The sequence below is a fragment of the Zootoca vivipara genome, chromosome Z1, assembly GCF_965207765.1.
Source record: "Zootoca vivipara chromosome Z1, rZooViv2.hap1.1, whole genome shotgun sequence".
NCBI classification, from domain to species: Eukaryota; Metazoa; Chordata; class Lepidosauria; order Squamata; family Lacertidae; genus Zootoca; species Zootoca vivipara.
The window spans coordinates 49,080,970-49,104,972 of NC_142583.1; the positions used below are offsets into that span (position 1 = coordinate 49,080,970).

A 24,003-nucleotide genomic window follows, 5' to 3' on the forward strand; every position below is an offset into this window, starting at 1 on the left:
GTGGTTCAGAACAGAATCATTAGATTTGCAAATTCTGGAAACATGAGCATGGGCATAAAAGGGAATCATGGGACTGGGTCCTTTTCCTAATGAAAGACCCAGAGATGAAAGAATTGTTCTCTGTGCCAGATGCTGCTCATCAGCCATCGATCTCTGGCACCAAACCTTCTACTGTCACAAACTACAAAGCACACCCAAATACGCACTTCAAATACAGTTTAGTCAATGTGAGAGCCACATGGACCCATAGCCAACCCTCTGGGAACAGCTGCTATGCATGGTGGCATTCAACTAACTTTATGTTAGAGTAGACCCATTAGGCTGGAATAATAATAATAAAAATAATAATAATAATAAAATTTATTATTTATAGCCCGCCCATCTGGCCGGGTTCCCCCAGCCACTCTGGGCGGCTTCCAACAAAACAGAAATTCTAAAATACGGAAATCCATCAAACATTAAAATACAGAAATCCATCAAACATTAAAAGCTTCCCTAAACAGGGCTGCCTTGAGATGCCTTCTAAAGGTCTGGTAATTGTTGTTCTAGGGTGGGTGCCACTACTGAGAAGGCCCTCTGCCTGGTTCCCTGTAACTTGGCTTCTCATAGTGAGGGAATCATCAGAAGGCCCTCGGAGCTGGACCTCAGTGTCCGGGCAGAACTTCTAACTCAACTAACTTGTTGCATGCATGGAAACAAGCTACTCTCGTGCAACAAGATTGTCCTGCCTCTCCTCCACCTGCACCCTGTGCTCCCTAAATTAGCTCTGGAGAGTTGGGGGAACCTGCAGAAGAAATGTAGGGGGGGGATGAGGGAGCAATCCTGGTGTGCAAGCAGACCTCATTCTGCACATGCATATCCCAGTTAATGCTACATTGAATTCCCCCTACTGAAATGAATTGACATGGCTAAGTTAGGTCTATTAATTTAATGTTTCTACTCTGAGTGAAACTTTGTTGAAGACCAGCTATTACCTCTGACAAACAGATGTAGTCTGCAGCCTTGCACTTTGCTGCCTCTCAAGAAGAATTGCTACAAATGCTCATAATCGGTACAACGGTCCTTATACAGTGAAACATTGACAATGGTAAAAATAATAATAACAGGAAACGGAATCTATCTCCCCAACGGTCCTCATTTGTGCATCCTTCTGTCTTTGACGGCTCAACTGCATCCTCAGCCCAGGCTTGAGAAGATAGGCATTGAGAATCTGAGACAGAGGAAGGCAATGTGTGGCACAGGCATGCATGGAGGAATCCATAACTGCTCATTAACAACAGAGAAAAATTTCAGCCCCAAAGGCTGAGTCCATAAGCTCTCTCTGCGGATGTGCATCACAGGAAGTGGCCTCTGGCTAGTTCAACCACATGACAAGCATCATCCCTATATAAAGAGAAAGTATATGCAGTGTTGATATACGGTCCTGAACAAAAGTAAATGGGATATAATGAATGCTTGAGAGTAGCTTCTTCTTCTTTTTTAATGTATTTATTAAAAAATTTCAAACAACAAAAACATACAAAAATACAAAACACAAAAAGAAAATACAAGACACAAAAAATACAAAAATACAAAAACCAAAAATTCTAGCTTATCACCCTTATTTCTAATCTATTGACTTCCTCATTCTACCTCCTTCCGCGTTTCTTTACATATCATCCTTAGTAAACTCTAAATCTTAAATAGCTTCATGAAGGAAGTAGAGATTAGGGTCGATCTAAAGTTGCAGGGTCTTGGGTATCTCTAAGCAGACAACTGGCTCCAGCAAGGTCTGAGGTTAAACTGAAGCCTTTTATCTCTCCCAAGTTCTGTCCACTCACCTCTTTTGAAGCCTTAAAGGGGTAGTCCCCTGGCCTATGGTGTTAAGGGAACCAGTTTCATCAAGGGATGTCATCTCTGGGGTTCAAAGTTCAATGAGGTCAAGGGACTTCATACAATATTAAGATGAGAACATAAGAACACTGATGGACCTTCTCATCCAGCTTTCAGAGTGACCTATGGGAAGCCCATGAGCGGAACCCAAGTGCAATTGCATTCTCCCCACCTGTGATTCCCAAAAACAGATACTTGGAGGAAAACTGCCCAGTAGTTCTTTCAGAAACAGTTCTACTCTTTCACCCATTAAATCTGAGAAGTGAGTGAACAGTGGTTGCTTTGCATTTGGCTCTTGAGATATCACCAGAATTTTAAGGACAGGAAGTTTATAAATTGTTTCTAGGTCACATTGCTTACTGAAAACTGCTGAAGTTAATTCCCATCTTGAAGGAATTGCTCCTTTCGTCGTAGAGTTGAAATTGACTAGGGGTTTTGATTTTGAAGCCCATTGTAAGTTTTGCTATTAAAGCGAAGGAGCTTCTTCTGATTTGTTATATAACTGGTGGGAGGAAGATACTGTCCATTTCACTGCTGTCCATCACAATCTTTCCACAAAATTATCCCATCTTAAACAATAATATTAGACATTATTTTCTTTCTATTACAGTGGCTTCAAAAAGCAGTGGTGAAACTGATAGACAAGAAACCCCCTCAATGTAAAGATGAAAAATATGCAATTGTTATTTCCTTTAAAAATACACAAATATAAACACAGCTGCCCTTTGAAATTTGCATTTTTCTGAGTTTTGTAATACAGTTCTCCAAACAAAAATGTGTATGTTGTGCAATCAAGAGAGAAGAAAAAGTAGGTGGTGGGGGGGGGAGGACCTTCTATCTTCCATATTGTTCATAACTCCAATGAATATTATGATTTCAGTCACAAGTTGCCATTGTTTTCAATATCACCCTGCTATAGCCATACTAATTTACAGATCATAGATACAATCCCACCAAAGTTAAGTGCTTTTAAATCCCATTGAATCTAATGAGAGATTTTAAGCATATCCTGAACACTATCATTGATGTGAACAGGACTTAAATGTACTTAATTTTGACTAGTTTGTGCCACGAGCTGCTTTGAAACAGAGCAGAAACCTAGGAATAAGCCTGGCCTTCGTATTTCCAAAATTAGAAAACAGAAGGAGAGCATTTAAAAATAAACCTGCATCTGTCAAGATGTTTCCTCATGATAGGGATTTTGTTAGCTATATTATCAATAATTTAATCCAAAACAGATTTTCTTTTTCACCAAATATTATTTTCATAGTTTAGAATTCTGGTGCCCAACTCACCTTAAGAGAAAGAAAGACAAAAAGGGAGAAAACATCAGCCTTCTCATTTCACCTGTTCTACTGGTCCAAAGTAAGAAATATTGTATTAATATGACAGCAATATATTATCTATGAGAATTTACATTATTGTTTTAGCAGTAAAGTCTCCAATCCACTTTGAAACCTGTTCTTTAGATCGTTGCGACTCTGAGGTTGATTGCGCAGCCCTTTCTGTAAGCCAGTTTTGTAAGCTGTCTTGGTAGGAAAAGAGGTGATAGCAATTCTTGTATGAGGAAAAATGGGAACATATTGCCCTCTAGTGTTGAAAAATATATAACTGGAATGAAAACAAATGAGATTTCATCTAAGAACGCTCTACTCCCCCCCCCTTTTCTGGTGGCAAAAATTCAAAAGGTTTTTTGTTCTTGCTTGCTGTAGGACCACTTATTGATTTGTTTAGGGACAGTGAATATACCTAATGAGATTGTAAAGCCCAAGATGTGTGTGTGTGTGTGATTTGATGTACTCCAAAAGTGAAGTTTCAGTGATTTATCAGTGTCACCAGAGCTTCAAAACTGCAATGAACTCTTGTGGAGAATTTCACATGATCTTCTGTATGTGTCTACAGCAGGGGTTCCCAAACTAAGGCCCGGGGGCCGGATGCGGCCCAAAGACCTTCTAAATCCGGCCCGCGGACGGTCCGGGAATCAGCATGTTTTTACATGAGTAGAATGTGTTCTTTTATTTAAAATGCATCTCTGGATTATTCGTGGGGCATTGGAATTTTCAAAATATAGTCTGGCCCCCCACAAGGTCTGAGGGACAGTGGACCGGCCCCCTGCTGAAAAAGTTTGCTGACCCCTGGTCTAGAGCCTTATTGCTTTGCAGGAAGCATCCGAAACATGAAGGTTAAGCTAGAAATCTATAAGCATTGGGTTAATCATGATTATGATCTCAGTAATTAAGCAGCAGTTGAACTGTTACTAGCACTAGTAATACCAGTAGTAGAAATTATAGGAGCAGTAAACCGGTTATATGTATTATTAAAACTTTAGTAGGCTTTTTTTTGGGGGGGGGGACTTTCCAGTTATACATTCTAATATTCCAGTTACACATTTTTATATATAGTCTCTGCTTCTGAAGCCTTATCTAGAAAACGTATTCATCCTTGATACTCCACCTGTAGTATGGGAGCAGTAATCAATAGCACCCTAATGCTGAGCAAGGTTAGGAGTGTAAAGCGTTTTGCAAACTATAAGTATTATATAAATATCCACTTTAACATTGTTAATGTCTCTTTTCTATATTTACTCAATTGGTCATGTTTTGGGGGCCTGCCAAATCGATCATATACATGTATACTTAAAAGTAAGACCCACTGACTTCCATGAACTTACAATCCTATGCATGCCTACTCAGAAGTCCTATTAAATACAGCAAGCTTACTCCCAGGTAAGTACAGTTTGGTCTGCATGCAGCCTTGTTTCCAAGTACATGTGTATAAGATTGAAGCTTGACCTATAAAAACATTGCAGTTATAATTGCCACGAGTCAGACCTCTCCGAATGGAGGGTGGGGTATGTTGACTTTCCCTGGAGAGGACTGAAAGTCATCAGGTGGTCCATCAGGTGGCCCAACTGATGTATCACAGCATCTAAGACCAAGCTTCTGACATTTGGTAACAATCTAAAAAGCACTGGCTATGAATACACTTCATTGAAGTTAAACAGAAAACTACTATGGGTAGTCAGTCGGCAACGCATGAAACTCTTAATCTCTGGGTTGTGGGTTCAAGCCCCATGTTGGGCTTGCATTGCAGGGGTATGGACTAGATTACCCTGGTGGCCTATTCCAATTCTACATTTCTGTTATTTTATTTACACGGGGCTAGCTCTACTACAGTACAGTGGTACCTTGGTTTAAGTACGCAATTCGTTCCGGGGAGCCGTTCGCTCCCCGAGCAGTACTTAAACAGAGCGCCTCTTCCGTGCATGCGCAAAGCACCAATAGAGCGCTTCTGTGCATGCGAGTGCCGCAGAACCCAGAAGTAAACACCGCGGAACCCGGAAGTAAACCGAGGTATGACTCTGTTAGGACGACATTTGCCACATGCTTCCTAAGCTAGCCTACTGTCCTCATGTGCAGAGGAAGAAGCTGCCCTATGGCTAGTCTTAAAATAAGGTTCAGCTACAAGGCCAGCTACATGGGAGGGTGATGTCTTGTCATTTGCCTCAGGTAGCAATTTGTCTTGGGTCAGCCCTGCATAGCACATGCTTGGCAGTTCAGAATATTGAAGAGAACAGGCCCTGCTGTATGTGCTGTTTAATTATCTGGCCCATAGATTGGAGCATGCCCTTAAAAGGGACTAGAGGCTTCTATGCAAGGAACAAGTATCTCTCCCCTCCCCCCAGCATTATATCAGGGCTGCTCCACCTACTGATCTTAGAGGTGAGGCATGAATTGTGAAGGCCAAGCGGTAAACTAGTCTCCATTCTCCCAGTCACCTGGACTCTTAAAAATTTGAGATGGGTGCCCGGAAACATAAACATTGCACCCCACCAAAACAGATATAGGGTTGTTGTTGTCTAGAATCTTAAAATCTTATGCCAGCAGCCTTGCTATAATGTAAATTACCCTTCTGAGATCAAGAGCAGAAGTCCCAAATATTTAACTTGCTGAATGTTTGGTTAATATTTACCTTAACCTAAAATACCTCTTTGCCTTCATTCTGCTGTCCTTGTAACTTTTAAAGTCAAGTTATCGTATCTTAACTTTAATTCTGCTTTATGTAACACAATTCATTCTGACTCTAATTACTATAGCATTTGTTTAATAATAATGATAAATTATAAATATTTTTCCACACCTAAATGACACCATGAAGGCATCCCACTGTTGTCATCTATGGTGGAATCAATAGAACTTTTTTTTTTAAAAAAAAGGTGACTAGCTTATTTAATTAACACATTTTAATTGCTGTATGGATTTTTCTTAACCTACTCTAATTTCTCACTTTGTTGCAGATAATGTTAATTGTCTCCTCCATTGATTATTGGCAACTGGTGCATTCAGAGAAGACGGCTTCCAATATAGATTTCCGACTCTTTGGACTTCCAGCTCTCAGAGTTTCATAGTTTTGAACACCCCCCTTATAAATGCATTGCAATGGTCACATGAACGTTTGGAGAGTGGTTCTGACACCATCACTTGGTCTGTTTATAATGGCACTTTAGAAGGAAGAAGCCAATTGTTATTGTGTGTTTTTAGTAACTAAATGAACAAACATAAAGTGCTGCAAAAAACATGAATCTTATTGTGAAGCTTCGTAGAAGTTTTCGAACACTGGTCGTTCTCTTAGCCACCTTCTGCTTAGCGAGCATAGTCATTTCTGCTTATTACTTGTATACAGGTCACAAGCAGGAAATAGCCCTCATTGATACCACAGGAGGGGCAGAGTGTGAGGATCTTAAACTCTTGCCATACAGGTCAATGGAGCTTAAAACGGTGAAGCCCATCGATCCATCGAGGACTGACCCGACTGTGCTGCTCTTTGTGGAAAGCCAGTACTCTCAGCTCGGCCAAGACATCATAGCCATTCTGGAGTCAAGTCGGTTTCAGTTTCAGATGGTGATTGCATCAGGAAAAGGGGACCTTCCTCCACTGGCAGACAATGGCAAAGGGAAATACATCCTTGTAATCTATGAAAATATTTTGAAGTACACCACCATGGATTCATGGAATAGAGAACTCCTGGAAAAATACTGTGTGGAATACAGTGTTAGCATGATTGGTTTTCATAAAGCCAATGAGAACAGCTTGTTGAGCACTAAACTCAAAGGATTTCCGTTACATCTCTACAATAACGCAGCTCTGCAAAACTGCTTAGTAAACCCCCAGTCTCCTCTGCTTCACATTACCAAAGCCCCAAGGGTTGAGAAAGGCCCATTACCTGGTGAGGACTGGACCATTTTCCAATATAATCACTCCACTTATCAACCAGTGCTTTTAACAGAATTTCAAGCTTCCAAACCATTCCCAGTAACGCTGCCAAAGGCTTCTCTCTATGCCACAGTGATTCAGGACCTGGGACTTCATGATGGGATTCAAAGAGTTCTTTTTGGAAACAATTTGAACTTTTGGCTGCACAAACTCATTTTTATAGATGCCATCTCCTTCCTGTCAGGGAAGAGGCTTACATTGTCCTTGGATAGATACATTCTTGTCGACATCGATGACATCTTTGTTGGGAAGGAAGGGACAAGGATGAATGTTAAAGATGTGAAGGTAAGGCAAGAGTGAATGGTGAAATCTATTCTCAGCAATCCATTAAGCATCAGAAGGCTAGTAATATCTCTCAACAGTGTTTCGTCCTGCAAAAACCCACCAATCCTTTCACTCAGGGGTGGAGATCCTGGGACAATCATCCCTGACTTTGCTGGCTGAGGCTGATGGGAAGTGGCATTCAACAACATTTGTAGGGCCACAGTTTTTCCATCCCTGCTATAGGTGTTTAAAGGATGGAGGTTAGGTGTTTTATTTATTGATTCATTGCCTGTTGTAAACCTATCCATTCTCCAAACTTCTCAAAATACCATATGAGTCCTGCCTCCAATTTGATCTTCACAACAGCCTTGCGAGGTGGGTGAGGAAGAAAGATCTGATTAGCCCAAGGCCAGCCAATGAGCTTTACAGGTCCCCTCAGTCCCTGTCTGACACTCTCTATCCAATACACCACACTGATTTGTGTTTGTATTTAGGCTTAAAATGCCTGGATTTATTTGTTTCCAGTTAGAGGACTTGTCTCTAACATTTCTGCTAGGGTAAATTTTGAGGTGGGAAGCTGAGGAATCATTCTATCAGAACTATTTGTCCTCCACACCTTAGCAATGATCATCAGGCTAGTGGACCAATGCTTTTGCTAGTAAAGAAGAATAGCATCAGAAGGGTGGCAAACACAAAAATAGTGAATAAACAACTTGGTCATCCAAGGGAGCTCATTGAACTTTGGATTTAATGCACCCATGGGCCACTATGTGAAACAATTAAGTGTCTTTGTACTAATAAAGTTTGCATCCTGCTAAGACACTCTTGTTGACTTGAAGGAAAATGTTATTGGAAGTTACGTCCAGAGGAATCCTCAGGGAAGAGACTGGGCAAGCCTTACATACAATTCTGAGATAAAAAAATAAATTAGCAGGGCTAGCGATATACCTAATTAAATCCTCCCTGGGAATTATCTAAATATCAAATTAATCATCATTATGGGAGCAAATACCACAACCATTTCTCCATTTCAGTACAGAGAGATTTTCATTTATGGGTGATTGTTCACCTTGTAAATGCTGTTGTTGTTTTTCTGTCTCTCTCTCTCTCTCTCTCTCTCTCTCTCTCTCTCTCTCTAAGATATATACAAATATATATACACATATACAAGCACCCTCTTTGAGCTTCTTTTCCTCACCTGTTGTCCTGGCCACAATTCCAAGGAAATCAAATCATAAAGACAGGGCATGGCTCATCAAACGTTTACCATTTGATTTCTTTGTTATTCAGGCCAGGACAGCAAGTGGCAAAAAGAAACCTGAAACTCCAGCTGTTCCCTAATGAATCCAACAAAAGCCCGTATAAGGTTCCATAATGTGATACTTTGAACCACAACCTTAAAACGTTGCATCACTTAAATTGAATAATCTGCTTTCGGAATAAATTCTTTGTTGACTTCTATATATACGGATTTGCAAAGAGTTTTTTTGCTTTTCCACCCCATGCATAGTGTCTCAAATAACCTTGATGTTAGAAACTGCAGAACTAAATAAGAGGCATACTCAGATGCCCAGCCAAGTCCAGAGGCTGTTCTTTGTTTTCATTGGGGCCTGCATTTAATGGTACATTCCTCATTCTCAACCCCAGCAGCAGGATCTTGTCCAAGATTTTTCACTTTGAGCTTCTGACAATACTTTTTCCTGATTGAAAAAAAAAATCAGACAGAATCATATAGAACCTGGGCATCAAAATGACAGTTTTCTCTAGCTACAGGTAGGTAGCCGTGTTGGTCTGGATCGAAGTAAAATAAAAAAATTCCTTCAGTAGCACCTTAAAGACCAACTAAGTTTTTATTTTGGTATGAGCTTTCGTGTGCATGCACACTTCTTCAGATACAGTGAAAACTGTATCTGAAGAAGTGTGCATGCACACGAAAGCTCATACCAAAATAAAAACTTAGTTGGTCTTTAAGGTGCTACTGAAGGAATTTTTTTAGTTTTCTCTAGCATAAGCTATCCATTAATCAAGATATGCTGAGGCTCCTGTCTGGGTATATCTGCTTTCTGGGGTTTGGTGATTAGAGACTTAATAGGTAGAGACTTTTTGGTAGCAGCACTTTAATTACAAAACTCTGTCACTTAACATACTTGCCTGGCCCCACATTTGCTATCTTTCATGCCCCAGGCAAAGTCCATCCAACTCTTTCAAATGGTATTAGAAGATCTCAAATGCTTTTTAGTAATAGGTCATTCATTCATTCATTCAGTTACTTGTTGCTGTTTCATGTGTGGGATTTTTCCCCTTGTTATTTTCAGAAGCTGACTTAATGCCACACCTAGTGAGCAATAGAATAAGCTTGCTTACATACATACACACATACATGTTTGTTTGGGATTGTTCTCTTTTTACCAAACTAGAATATTTGCAGTGGAAATCAAGTCCATCAGATTATGGTGGCTTTCCTAGTTATATGCAATATTGTATCACACTTCTCCCTTCTGTTACCATAACAGCAGACTTGCAGCCTCAGTGTAACTAAATTTACTTGGAAGAAAGTGTCATTTGTTGCAGTCAGATTTCTGTAATTAATTGCACTTAGGATCCAATCTTATAAACTATCACTCCACATTAGAGTTCCAAGAATTGGGGGCAAAGTAGATGTGATGAGGGCAGCCAACCACATGCCTGCCTCATTCACATATTATATTTATTCATTTGCATGCATTTATTATTTTTATTGCCACCTATCAATAGATATTCTTCATGTGACTTTAAACAAAACAACATAAAAATGCAAGGAAGAATAAGAGAAATCAAAAATAAATAATAAAAAACAACAACAACAACAACAACATAAAACAATTTATATCCAAAACTTAAAACAATTATAACCCTGGATGAATTAAAAGGTGCTGAAATGATCAGAGAGGGGAAACCAGGCGCTGTCTCCTTGCAATCTCAAAAAGCTTGTGATGCATTCCTTCACCAAAGACTCCTGAGTAAGCTTAGCATTCATGTGGTAAATGGATGGATCATCTAATGGATCAGTAATGGCTGAAGGAAAGGAAGCAGAGAGAATGAGTGAAAAGACCGATCTCACAAAGTAGGGGTGTAAGAAGTGGGCTCTGCAAGTGATTTGTATTGGGATTGGTGCTTTTAAACTTGTTTCATAGAGGTGAGCAGGGTGGTGTCCCACTGACAACAACAAATTGTTCAGGGATTGTGAAAAGCTTTGAAAGGATCTCTCTGAACTGGATGAAGGCTATTAAAATGGCAAATGGGGTTCAATGGTAAGAGTTGCACTGTTCAGGTAAAGTTCCATCATTTCCTGTTTGCTTCATTCAGAAAGTTTGCAGCAGAAAAACATGGCAGCCATCACAATTTTCTCTGCACTCAATGGATGCATGCATGGAATAACCAGAGGCACAGCCTTAATCCATTTTGCTACCTGTGATCAATACCTTCCTATTGATAAAAGATGTTTGCTGTCAGAAGGGAGGATACCTGCCATAATACAACAGCTTGAGATTAATCAGTATCCTGCATTTAGCTTTCAGCAGAAGCTTCTGATTTTTAGTGTTTTATTTTATTTGCTTTCAAATAAGATTGGTTTCTCTAGGTATTTGTTAATGAGTCGTTTACAGGCCATAGAATTTTAGAGTCCATTAGTATCCAAGCCAAGTTCTTTCCTAATGAACATTATACAGTACTGAAAGAACAAAATCTCAGTGATTGGTTTACAGTAAGGGAAAACTACTGAGACTTAGAAAACGATCTATCAAGACTCGCAGAACTGAAAATCAGTTTGCATGACCTTCCTCAATGAGTTTAAGCAACCTACTCTGCAAGGGAAGGAAAAGGTCATGAGGAGACAAGGAGAATGGATTAAATCTAAAGCATATAGAGCTGTGGTTTTTGTACTTCTGGCTGCCTAATGCTCTTTTTTAAAAGATTGTTCTTTTCTGCTGTGCTAAAACACTAATACCTGATTTAAATGTCCTGGAAGGGTACAATCTTTACAGGGCTATTTCATCTCAGGATACTTAGAGAGAGGGCTGCTCATCTGAATGGGTCTCCATGATAAAATATCCCTGTGCATGAAAAGGAAAAGGAAAACATCAAAATTCTAGCACAACAGCCTTTCTGGCCTTTTGGTCATACCTGCCAAGTTGCTGTCAGAGAAATAAGGGACCAGGCGGAAATAGCAGACTGGAAGTAGCGCTGCCGCAATTTTGGAACTGGGCGGAGCATGCTCAGAAGAGACTTTTGATGCTGCTTTGCCCAGTTCCAAAATGGCCACTGCGCCAGAATAAACTGGGGAAAAACAAAAAAATCCATTTTTTTTCAGCTAGGAACAGCTGGAAAAACAGGGATTTCCCGGGGAAAACAGGAGACTTGGCAGCTATGCTTTTGGTACACTGGTATTTTTTCCCCATGGCATTAGTTCCAAGCTTTGCACATATAATGTTGCAAATGAGTGCAAACTATTTGCTAGCCCCACCAAAAACCCTAACCTGGGGTGGAAGCAAGCTCCTTATCAAAGGATATAGCACCCCACCACTGAGTTGAAAGTTAGACCTGGCTAGCTGCTGAGAAATGCAGCACTGGATTTATGCTTTGCATTATGCTGCCTATTGACTATCACTTCCCTATTTAAGAAACAATTCTGGCTTGGTTATGTTGCATTTGCAACATACTGTTCACCAGGTTCACATTCCAAGGACAGAACTGCCTGAATATTTCACAGTGTACTCAGCAGTGACTTTCACAAACCAGTTTCCCATTCGAGATGCAAATATTCAAGAGAAGGAAATTGCTAACAGGCTGTGCAAACATGATGCTCCGGGTTGACAAAATGTGTGCGGAAGGGGGAGAACTTTCTTGACTGAACTGTTTGCTTTACGCCCCAGACCTCAATAAAATTTTCAGGGTGGTTTGCAAAATTTCAAAGCACACGAAACTAATTCGAATTACAACTTAAAAAAACATATAGCAATACAAACAGTAAAATCATTGGAAGCAACAAAACAACAACAACAGTAACTATGCTTATTCTCACACTTAATCAACACTGAATGCGAACAACTTCACAGTCCTTCCTATTTTCAGTATCCCTATTCTCTCATTTTAATGGGCAATTCAGTTCAGTTTTTCAGTTACAGGGGGAGGAATAAACCATGACTATTATTTGTTCTGTGCTCAGGTATATCTACCAAGATGGAAAAATGCACCCCAAATGTATAGTTTCTTATTTGTTCGGAACATCTAGAAATACATGAAATACCTGGTGCAATTATAAAACATTTCTTGGTAGAAGGACCCATGTTTTCCTATATGATGTTAGGTGTTAAAAAGTGATAGTGCATGGCTTGGTTTAGGAGCCTTCTCTGTGGATTTATTCCATTTCCCTCTGGGCCTCGTGACCCTCAAACATTCCCTTTGGTTCACATGTTCTAAGCATTAACCTTCATCCCTTACTTCTCAAATGATATAAAATGCCATTAGTCTTTGACACTTCCTCGGATTTTTGAAGGCCTCTATTTTTTTACCCTCAACTAGGTCTTTGTGCATTAAAAAGCACTTTGAACTCTGAAAGAGGCTCTCATTTCAGTGCCATAAAGACACAAATACATATAAGAGTCGCACAGATCTTTTGATCATAGGGGATGAAATAGCACCATAACATCAGGGGACTATATCCTACATGTGTTCGGGAGAAGGCGTTAGGTGCGATAAAACTAATTATAGTGCTTCCATTTGGTACATTCTCTGATCCTTCTGAAAGAATCACTGATGTTATTACATACAAAGGACGGAAAAGAAAATGTGGGCTGCCCCCCCCATCCCGAATCCTGCCCCATCTGTGGCCAAACTTTTAGATATAGCTGGCATAAAATGTGTGTATAAAATCAAAAGTCTGTAAGTGAATACCCCTATGTTGATACGTAGTATGAATTACATTATGTGCATTTCTTCTTTCTTGACATTTATTGCAGAGTGTTGGTTGCCCAAGAGCATTAAAGACTTAACAAACATGCCTTCAACCTGGATATAATGAAAGTCCAAGGCGAGGGGAGCAGGATGAACGGAAGGGGAGGATTCTGATAAACAAGTTCATAGGTGCACCCTGCTTCACACATTCAACATGACACACACTAGGAGTCTGGTGTTCCTCTCCCCATCCATTTTCACTGCATCCAGTTTGAATGCCAACTTAAGGGTACTTTAAAAGATGCACAAAGAAGGTGTTTTGAGTTTGAGATAATTGTAGCAAAAGTACAGTGGGGGCTGTTTAAAAGCCCTTTTGCAAACAGCTCCATGCTGCTTTGCAGAGGCTGCCTCTTGCCTTTCCTTCTAGCCCCCCATCCCACATCTTTCAACAGCTCTGGATCACTCCAGGTGGACTGACCTGACCTGGGTGATTGGATGTTATCTCAACTGAATCCAGTCAACGTCTGGATTTGCCAAAATTGCCTAACTTGGTTCAGGATCTGGACTGTAATGCAGGGGTGCCATCCTGTGTGTGCCCGCAGGTGTGTATGAGTGACATTGCACGTCCACATTGGAGCAGCCAGTGTCAGCTCCTCTTCCGCCTCTTCCTCCTGCTGGAACATTGTCTTTTATACCTCGTCTTTGATGTAGGCTTTTGTTTTGGGTTTTTGGTCTAATTGACATTAGATATTAGAATTGCTTATCCTCCATAATGAATGAATGGACCCATTTTCTTGTATGTATGAATGGGTAGCAATATAAACTTTATTATTATAACTAGCAATAACAATAATGATAACTTTCAAGCCCATAACATGCTGGAATTGTTGCATTTAAAGTTCAATTTTATTTATTATCTCACACACAAAAAAGACCACATATATACAAAGATACATAAATAAATACATCCATACCCAATCACATATCATATCAGAATCAGAAATTCCTGATTTCTCTACACAATCTCACCTATCCAATCAGAAAAAGGAAAAAAGAAAGAAAAAGAAAGAAAGAAAGAAACTCAAGAGAAAAAAGGGAAAAGAAAGAAAAAACAGATTAAAAAAACTAACTTCCAATCATTTTAGTATCGTTTTCCTTAATCCGTACTTCCAACTTACTATACCTCTTCATCAAAAATTAAATTTAAACAAACAACATTTATTATCTTCTTCTACTTTTATTTTATCCCTGCCTTTATATATATATATGTATATACACATCTGTCTTCTTGTGCATCTTAATCCAAGCATATTATCAGCTCTATTTTTTTTACCTTCTTTAAACAAATAGTTTCCCACATATCTCCACTGCTCTTTGGGTTTTTGTCTTGGAATTGTTGCATGTTATCCAGGTTCCTTTCAATAAGTCTCCGCAATGAAGCAACTGCTGCAGATAAATCACTTTTTTTCATTTTTTAAAAAGCATAAAACATTTCGAAGTCAACTGTTGTCATGTTTCATAGAACTCTACATTAACCTGTGTTTTAAACAATAATGCACATTAATCAGCAGGGAAAGGGGAAAACAACCACCACCCATTGTTTCCTGCATCAGAAAACAACACATTAAGTTGTGAATCAGTGCCGTGGCAGAAAGGATAGCTAATCTAAACTTAAAGAGCAGTCATAATTATTGTCTGAAAAGCACTCAGCGCTGCAATAAACATTCACGAAGAATGTCAGTTGTAATGCACTTCCGCTAGTAACAGTATTACTTATGTTTCCTTAAATAGGTCTTTGTCTTCTAAATGCATGGAGAAGAAATAGCTCTCAGGCCAACAGCACCACTTAGTATCATTATACAAGAAATTTCCAAGCAACCCAGTTCAGACAGGAGCATTATTAATTCATTAGAGTGTATGCCTAATAGACAGATGGAGAGAGAGAGGAGAATGGTGGCTGTTGAGCAAAACTCCTTACACTTTACTGCCTGGGCATTCTTGTACAAGATCAGCAACAGTCAGTTTTGAAGCATCAACAGATATTTGGCATCATCCACGTGCTGCTCCAATAGTAGCAGTGGGTAAATCTGCCAATTTCTCTGATTTTTCCACTGTTGAGTTCCATTCTCCATATTTCCATATCATTTTGCTCTTTTCCCTCATGAAAGTTCTTCATTTTAATACGAATTTATTCTAATAGACACATTTTTGCAAAACATTTTTGCATGCTATTTGCACTAATAAATGCATGTTTACACTCAATGTGCCCCAGTCTATGCATTTTCGTATGAATAACTTCACATTGCAAAATTCAGGAAAGTGTGGCTTTTGAATGATGGCTGTGTTTTGGTTCATGCATTGTTTCAGAAAGTGCAAATCAGAATTGCTTTTCAATGCAGAGTGGGTTGAATTTCTCCCCCAAGCCTATTCAATGGGTGTATTGTTTTAAGAAAGGAATTCTTATGACTTTTGGGGCTCTTCCTCACATCTTGTACAACTCATTCCAGTGCCTGTTTATTGAGAAGCTAATCTCAGAGTTTAGTCCCAAGGGCTGGAAAGAAAGGAAAGATGGTACTTAAATGGAACTAGATAGAGAGAATCATGTTCCCAGTGGCAAACAATTTAAGAGGGGATTTTTAAAACTTCTGCCTGTGTGTTAGCTGTGAAGTAAGCCTATTTAGCCATCGTGTGTGTGTGTGTGTGTGTGTGTGTGTGTGTGTGTGTGTTTATATTAAATTTGTTAGTCACTTTATCTTGCCCAAGACAATCCAGAGTGGCTTACATATTTGTTTGTTTGTTTGTTTGTTTGTTTGTTTGTATTTCTGTGCTACCCTTTCCCCAAAAGAGGCACAGAGAGGTTAAAAAATAAAATAATTTAAACATTTCAAATAGTAGAGATGTTAAAAGTATAAAATCATAGATGCCCCTTTACAAAACACAAAGTACCCCCTGGGTTGACTCCTGCAAGCACCGCTTGCTATGGGCAACGGTTAATTCAAGAAAGGCTATGTAACCTGAACGGTAAAACTTCTAGAGCCAACCTTCCTTTAACTCCCAGATCAGGAGTCAAACAAGCACAGCTGTTCAGGTTCTTTGCTCTTGCATGTCTCTTGAACACCAGCAGCTTCTATCCTGCACGGCAAGCTGATTTTTGAAGCTGAAGCCGTATGATGTGGCACAGGGAGCTGCTCAAATGAAAAGGTGGGGGAAGGTCAGTGATCCCATTCAGTGTGCACAAGCACTGGGGCTGGCCTAAAGCAGCTTTTGGCTCCCAACCTCTGCCTCTTAAAACAGAGCTCTATTTCACATCTTAAAGCACCACAAGTTCCCTGCCACAGGAAGAATGTGGTGAAGCGACTAGGACGCTTATCCTTTCATTTCCTGCATCTTTCGGAGTCTTCTCAAAATGTTTTCAGTTTTCTACCACCAGGAGAATTTCTTTAATTTGTTTATTTCCCTTTCCATCAATGTATTATGCATCAGCCCAATCCATTTATTTATTGCCCTACACAGGCTGCTAGCAACACATGCAGCCGGCAGATTAAATTCTTGCTCTTTTTTTATTTATTGCAGTGCCATTCTCGATTCAGTAGCTTGACGCCAATACCAGTTTTAGCTTAGCCTTCGCTTCCTGTTTGCGGCCTTATATCTTATTCATGGATTTAATAGCTCTCTTATCTGCATGTCCTTTGTGCAGATGCAATTCCAGTGCCACCGTAGCAAACATTTGAATTATTGTGTCTCAGCAATTGATCCGTCCCGGTATAGTAAGAGAGCCTTTTTACCGTGGGAAACTATGTTATATAGAAAGCTAACGTAATCACTATATAAATTTTAACACACCTTCAACCACTTTGTGGTAGGGGTGCATTGGACTCAGGAACCAAAGGAAACCTGTGTCTTAAATCTAATAAGGACTGGTGAGTGGATTATTTTCTGATGGAGGCCTCTTGAAGACAAATTACATCTTTAAGGCTAATGTTAGGACAAAGGTGTGTTTTGAATTGGGTGGGGTGGGGTAGGGCAGGCTGTAAATGTTTAAGCACCCTTCTCTTCCTCACCACTTCTCTGCTCTTTTCCCACCACATGAGGCATGCTTGAAAATAATAGAAAAGAAAGTATTTGGGACGCTATTTAGCATATATGATAAGGTTTCACGTGATCCCTTTCTGCATTGAAACTATGTGTGTAGGGGTCTCGCTGCTGGCTAGCTCCATAAACTAGAAGTATGGGCCAATTCGCCACCAATGGCTTCACAATTCAAAAACTATGTAAAGGGGCTTAAGTACCTTCCGAACATACAGTGAGTTCCCCAACATCAGTGTTTTTCAACCTTTGGTCTCGAGATATTTCTGGATTTACAACTCCCTTTGTTTCTTATCATTGGCTAACACTGGGTGTTGTGGGAGTTGCGATTCAACAACCTCTTGGAGACCCAAGGTTGAAGAGCACTACCCTATATAAAGGGGAATCCTGATTGACCCAGATTTCCTCTCCTGTGGAGGAACCCAGTGTGTCTAAACATAACTGCCGAACTTGGAGCTTACTGCAGACATGTCCATCAGTTGTGGGGAGCGGGTCAAAGGGTGGGGGAAGCTACAGGGACTCCATGACTATCTCACATGTGCTTTCAACCTGTGAGGTGATATGGAATTGTGTGGAATCCTCCCAATGTACTTTGCTTTTTGAGCAAGGGAGGCAGAAACAGTGATGAACCTCAAAATGGGGGACAATGAGCTGAAGGAGAGTCTAAAATGCTGAGGTTATTTAAAAAGCAGACAGACATATGCCTCTTTCATTGTGATGGGCACCTAAGCATCAATACAATGTGCAAATATTAAGCTTGGCAGTTTCAATAATGCTAAATTATCACATTAATCTTTATGTTATGAAAGAAGTGACTTTTTGATTTGATTTTCACACACCAAACTTTTCTTCTGAAAATACCCTCATACAGCAAAACATGTCTTGAGAGAACTTGAGATCTCAGCTGGTCTTTATGATGTCATAAGTAACAGACTTCATTCAGGCAATGGTAGCATACCCACTCAGATTTTTTTTTCCTCTGTGGAGAAAAATGAAGGACTCTTTTGATTGTATAATGTTAGGGTGAGAGACAGCAAAATAGTATAAAAATATACTTCAAAAATGAGTAATACTAGTCAAGGAATACTTTTGAGGGGATAAGCCAATGAAAGAAATGTCTGGGTTTGTTTGTTTGTTTTTAAATTACTTTTAACATCCCCAAGAATCAGAAGCATAATTAGTGTATACATTATTCAAGCATAGCATTAATATCCATATCATCCACCAGAACATTCTAGAATTTCTGTTGAAAGAACGTTTTCCCCTACTTTGAGGTTGTTGCTTTTGCGTACAGTGGCATATTGAATAGATATAAATTCTCTGGGTTATGTATTCCAGAATTTATCACTTAGCAGTTTGGCATGACATGATAACAATTCTTCAGCACTTGCAGTTGGGAACAGCTCAAAGAAAATGAGATTCACTTTAGTTCTTTCTATGTCAAGAGGAAACTTACTGTATGTTTGCCTCAGCACCATGCACTTTGTGCAAAGTAAGATTCACGCGAAGGGTTTTCAGCTTCATCTATGAAAAATTATTCTCAAAGACAAAACTAGGATGGAATCACATGACAAATTTTCCCTCCTGAAAAATATTGTTTGAGTTTTCCTCTGGAACATCCCATTGGGGTCCTGCTCTTGCCAATAGTCCAACCTGTGTTCAGATACCTGGACCAGCAATGTTCAGAATTTCAGGAGTGATACATAGGTTGAGTTGCAACCAGTATATGTGTTGAATTTGATCTTTCATTCACATCCATTAGTTTTTACACTTCCCTGAATGCTGGGATACCGTTTCAGCATCTCAAAAAACACATCTCAGTTATGTACACATTTAAATACAGTCAAACCTCGGTTCCCAAACACCTCAATTTGGGAATGTTTTGGCTTCCGAAAGCTGAAAACCCAGAAGTAAGTGTTCCAGTTTTCGAATGTTTTTTGGAAGCTGAACATCTGGCATGGCTTCTGCTTGAGTGCAGGAAGCTCCTGCAACCAATCAGAAGCCACACATCAGTTGTCAAACATTTTGGAAGCCGAACGGACTTCCGGAATGGATTACGTTCGACAACTGAGGTTTGACTATGCATATTTTGAGAGAAAACACACAGCCTGGTAGTCTACTAAGTTTTACGCAGGGTTGCACCATGAAAATGGCTGTTAGGTCCATTAATTTCAATGGACAGAATTGCAATTCCCAGAGTTCCCTAGGAAGAGGCACTGATTGTTAAACCACTCTGGGAACTGTAGCTCTGAAAGGAGAATAGGGGTCTCCTAACAGCTCCCAATATCCTTAACAAACTACATTTCTTAGGATTCTTTAGGGGAAGAAAACACTGTTGGAAGTGATATTATACAACTTCAAATCTATAATGCAGATGGGGCCCAAGTTGGGAACGCCCAGCAAACAGCTCATATGCTAAACAACTATGCCACAGTATGCACTGCTGTAGCACTTACCAGATTTGAAATCTGGTTACTCAACTCTCAGAAAAAATCCTTTCCAAAACTGAGGCTGAGATTAGCTGAGCCAAATTTTGCAAAGATATGGCATTTACTACCCCATCAGGCAGCTCCACCTCCATTGCTTCCACACAACATAATCTGCCAACCACAGAATTAAAATGTAGTATTTTGATGGCATTACAGTGGAACCTCAGTTTATGAACACCTCGGTTTATGAATTTTCGGTTTATGAACGTCGTGGACCCATCTGGAACGGATTAATTCACTTTCCATTACTTTCAATGGGAAAGTTCACTTCAGTTTATGAACGCTTCAGTTTATGAACAGACTTCCGGAACCAATTACACCCATGCTTCAGGTTAAGTACGCTTCAGGTTGAGTACTCCGTGGACCCGTCTGGAACGGATTAACCCACTTTCCATTACTTTCAATGGGAAAGTTCGCTTCAGTTTAAGTACTCCGCGGACTGTCTGGAACAGATTAATCCACTTTCTATTACTTTCAATGGGAAAGTTCGCTTCAGTTTATGAACGCTTCAGTTTATGAACAGACTTCCGGAACCAATTGTATTCATAAACCAAGGTACCACTGTATATAAATCCACTAAAAACCATTCGTCAGTGAGTGAAATTGGTACTAATGTGCTTCCTTTATAATGTTGTGGCTATAACCTAAATGCCTGTGTCTATTTTAACATTCTGGATTTATGAATGCAATGGAAATTCATACCACTTTTACAAAACATTTAGAATGCCACACTGAAAATATTTAAGTGAGAATAAAATATATCTGTAACATGTTATCTTCCCTGCTAACTTCACTTCCCCCCAAAAAATATCCCTCCCACTGATTTTGCTCTCCCAGCAAGTCTCTCCCAATATCACTGCAAATTAACCAGGTTGTGCAGTATCAGATTGATGATGAATTTAACTCCCATTCTCTCTCCCCAACCCCTTTTGTAAAAATAGTAACCCAACCATAGTGTGAGTTCTGGAATATTACAGATGCTTGCCATGTGTTTGCTGCGCGATTCATCCTGAGATCCAAGAGCGCTATAAACGTTCCACTGTAGTATTGTAAAGTGTAATTTGACTGTATTTGTTATTAGGGGAGGGAATAAGGTTTCCCTTTTGTTTTCATCATTATTTCTGCTGTAACTGGAAACATGCTGCTACTACATTATCTGGAAATAAAAGCAACCCAGAGGTGCTGTAAATAATTCTGGGAGGCCACTGTAGATTGGATATCCATTAACAGTTGGCAGAGGTTTCTCCTGAAAGCTGAGAAGTAGCTTGGGTACCCAAAGAAGGAGAAGCATGTAAATCCTGGGATTAGCGAAACCCACCGTGATATCTTTATGTGGCGCAGAAGAATGTTTCTAATACTCTGAAAAGCGTGGTCAAAATTAAAGGGTTCAGGAACTCAGACCAGACTAAATTTCATAAAATCATACACGGACTTTACTAAAGCAAAACTCTTCAAGAGAGGAGAAAACTCCAAATAATTACACAGATTAAAATAGCTCATAAAGTAGGAAAACAAACCCTAACTTATCCAGCTAATTAACATAAATGCTTACACTTAAATATCATTAGGCTGGGCAACGGAACAAGATGCTGTCAAAAGCCCAAAGAGATGCTTGGCTTGGCTTGGCTTGGCTTGGCTTGGCTTGGCTTGCTGGCTGCCAAGGGCTCCCACCAATCCAGGTTTTATGGTAATTTAGACCATGGGCGTTCACATCTTCCACCCAATTACCTTGTGACACTGGCCTTGCAGTCTTAATGGGAGACAGCTGTATGTAAGCTCACTATTTCTGAGGTTCTATACCATTCCTATAAACCAGTTTTAAAGGGGTGATGTCACCATAGTGTGACCTGGGAGAGAATCATGAAGGGCCCTATTCAGCCCTCACCCCTGGCCTATCCAATTGCAGCCTGACTCCCTTAATATAGGCATGGGGAACCTGTAGTCCAGAAGTTATTGGACTCCAACTCCCTAGTGTTCAGGGATGATGGGAGTTATCATCCAAAAACATGGCCCCTTGGGAATGAAGTAAGGGATGCAAATTGAATAAGCAAACCAACAACACCAGGAGAGCCCATCATGGTCTTCCTAGATTAAAAGAGAAGTGCAACACAGTATCAAACTGGACATGTTTATCCCCTGGACTGCAAAACTATATTTGCAGACATCGGGTCCTTTCCTTCTTTGCTTTACCTTACATTAAAACAGGGATGTGGGTGGTGCTGTGGTCTAAATCACAGAGACTCTTGGGCTTGCCGATTGAAAGGTCAGCAGTTTGAATCTGCACAATGGAGTGAGTTCCCATTGCTCTGTCCCAGCTTCTGCCGACCTAGCAGTTCAAAAGCACATCAGCACAAGTAGACAAATAAGTACCACTGTGGCAGGAAGGTAAACGGTGTTTCCATGCATTCCGGCTTTTGTTTCCACACACACACCTCACTGGTCCTGCTTGGTACCTTGAATGTTTTTGCCTGGCTTGATTGTTTGCTTGAACTCTGATAATGCCTCTTTGTTGTCTGGATGGGAGAGAGAAGGCAACATAGGCACTAACTTTATGGGGCTGAGGACAACTCAGCTCCCGCAAGTATGCAGGTATGGGGCTGAGCCCCCCAATCTTGAGGGGCTGGGCCCCACCAGGCCTCCTTGCATCGGCGGAGGGATGGTTTATTGATGGCAACGAGAGTTAATGTCAGGCACTGGTAGGGGGTGGAAGCAATTTTCATAGAAACCGCAGCATAGGAGGAAAGCATTATTATTTCCCCTTTCTCCTCTGCAGGAACCCCAATCCTAACTAGTCTCTCCAATGGCTGCTATTTGCAGGTTTAATTAGATTGTTATAATCCTAAAGTACATTTGTAACATTGTGTTTAGTTTTGCTCTTGGAAGTAACTTCTGTTGGTTTTAATTGGACTCAAGGTCAAATAACATATGACAGTAGTCACTTGTTTAAACAAGTATGATTAATCTCACCACTTTTATTTTGTGGGGGTGGGATCAGCCATTGGTCCTTGATGCAATACAAGCTCCCAAACAGCATCAGACAGCTGGTGATTTTCAGCAGAAAGTAGGCACAAAGCTGTGATTTATATCAGGAGCATGTTCAAGATTGGGGTCATGCATTGTCACGTTTGGCCCTTGCTCCCAAATGACCTGCAGAGACTTGCAGCATATGACTCAGTTTAATACCTGTAAAATGGGCATGATAGTCTCTTTTCACGTATTGTGTAAAAATAGAAATAAATGGCCATAGCTCATTCACAGTGTAGTGCTAGCAATGTCTCATCATGGTCATTCTCTCAGGTACTTATACTTTGGATTGTAATGTACATGTCTGATGTCTTCTCAGAAATAAGTTCCATTGTGTTCAGTGTAGATTACTTTCAGTTAAGTGGGTGCAGGATTGCAGCATGCAGAGCATAATCAAATCAAGCAATGCTTGAAGATCTTAGCAAGGTTGATATTGTACCAGAGATTCTACTAAACACATGTGGCAATTTCAAGTTTATCCATTCAGACCTTATATTGATGGGACTGCCTCCATTTTGTCCTTTTAGAGAGTTTCTGCCCTTGTCTCTGTATTTAGAAACTGCTGAGTGTATCACTTAAAACTATCTAAGTGGCCCAAAGCTTTGGTAGTTATGGAAAGTCTTTTGGCTGATTCAGGGATTTTTCTGATGCCACTTACAGCTCTTGCCGGTTACATTAGACTTCATCATGTATTATGCCACAGTAAGGAAATAAGTCTGGAAAATGCATCCTTCACTGAAAAAGAATGTGTAAGGGGTGAAAAGCACTTAGCCTAGTCACAGGAAAAAGAATATTCTGCGGTTTAGTAACTCCTTGGAGACAGATTGCAATTTCTGCCATTTATATGGATACCTTCTCTTTCTTTTTTTACCTTGCATCAAACAAGGGATTTATTTGCAGTATCACTGTGTCTCACATTAGAAACAAAACAAAACTCTAGATGTGATTCAATAGATTGTGAATAAGTTGTAACAATAGACTGTGGTGCTGATTTTTTAAAATAAAAAAACTGGGCTTTTTTAAAAAAAATCAATATTATTCTCTGCTCAGGCTGCACCAATGCT

The 24,003-nt window shown here is 40.0% G+C and overlaps 1 protein-coding gene across 2 annotated transcripts in view; it reads left to right on the forward strand.

Annotated features, from left to right (window-relative positions):
- NDST4 (N-deacetylase and N-sulfotransferase 4) overlaps positions 1 to 24,003 on the forward strand; it is a 124,608-nt gene that overhangs the window by 15,841 nt on the left and 84,764 nt on the right. For both annotated transcript variants that reach the window (XR_015947781.1, XM_088660395.1), the window contains exon 2: positions 6,170 to 7,430. Coding sequence is in view for 1 of the 2 variants with exons in the window: in XM_088660395.1 (XP_088516521.1) it covers positions 6,450 to 7,430 (981 nt within the window). In the remaining variant the exon portion in view is untranslated. The remainder of the gene's footprint in view (positions 1 to 6,169; positions 7,431 to 24,003) is intronic.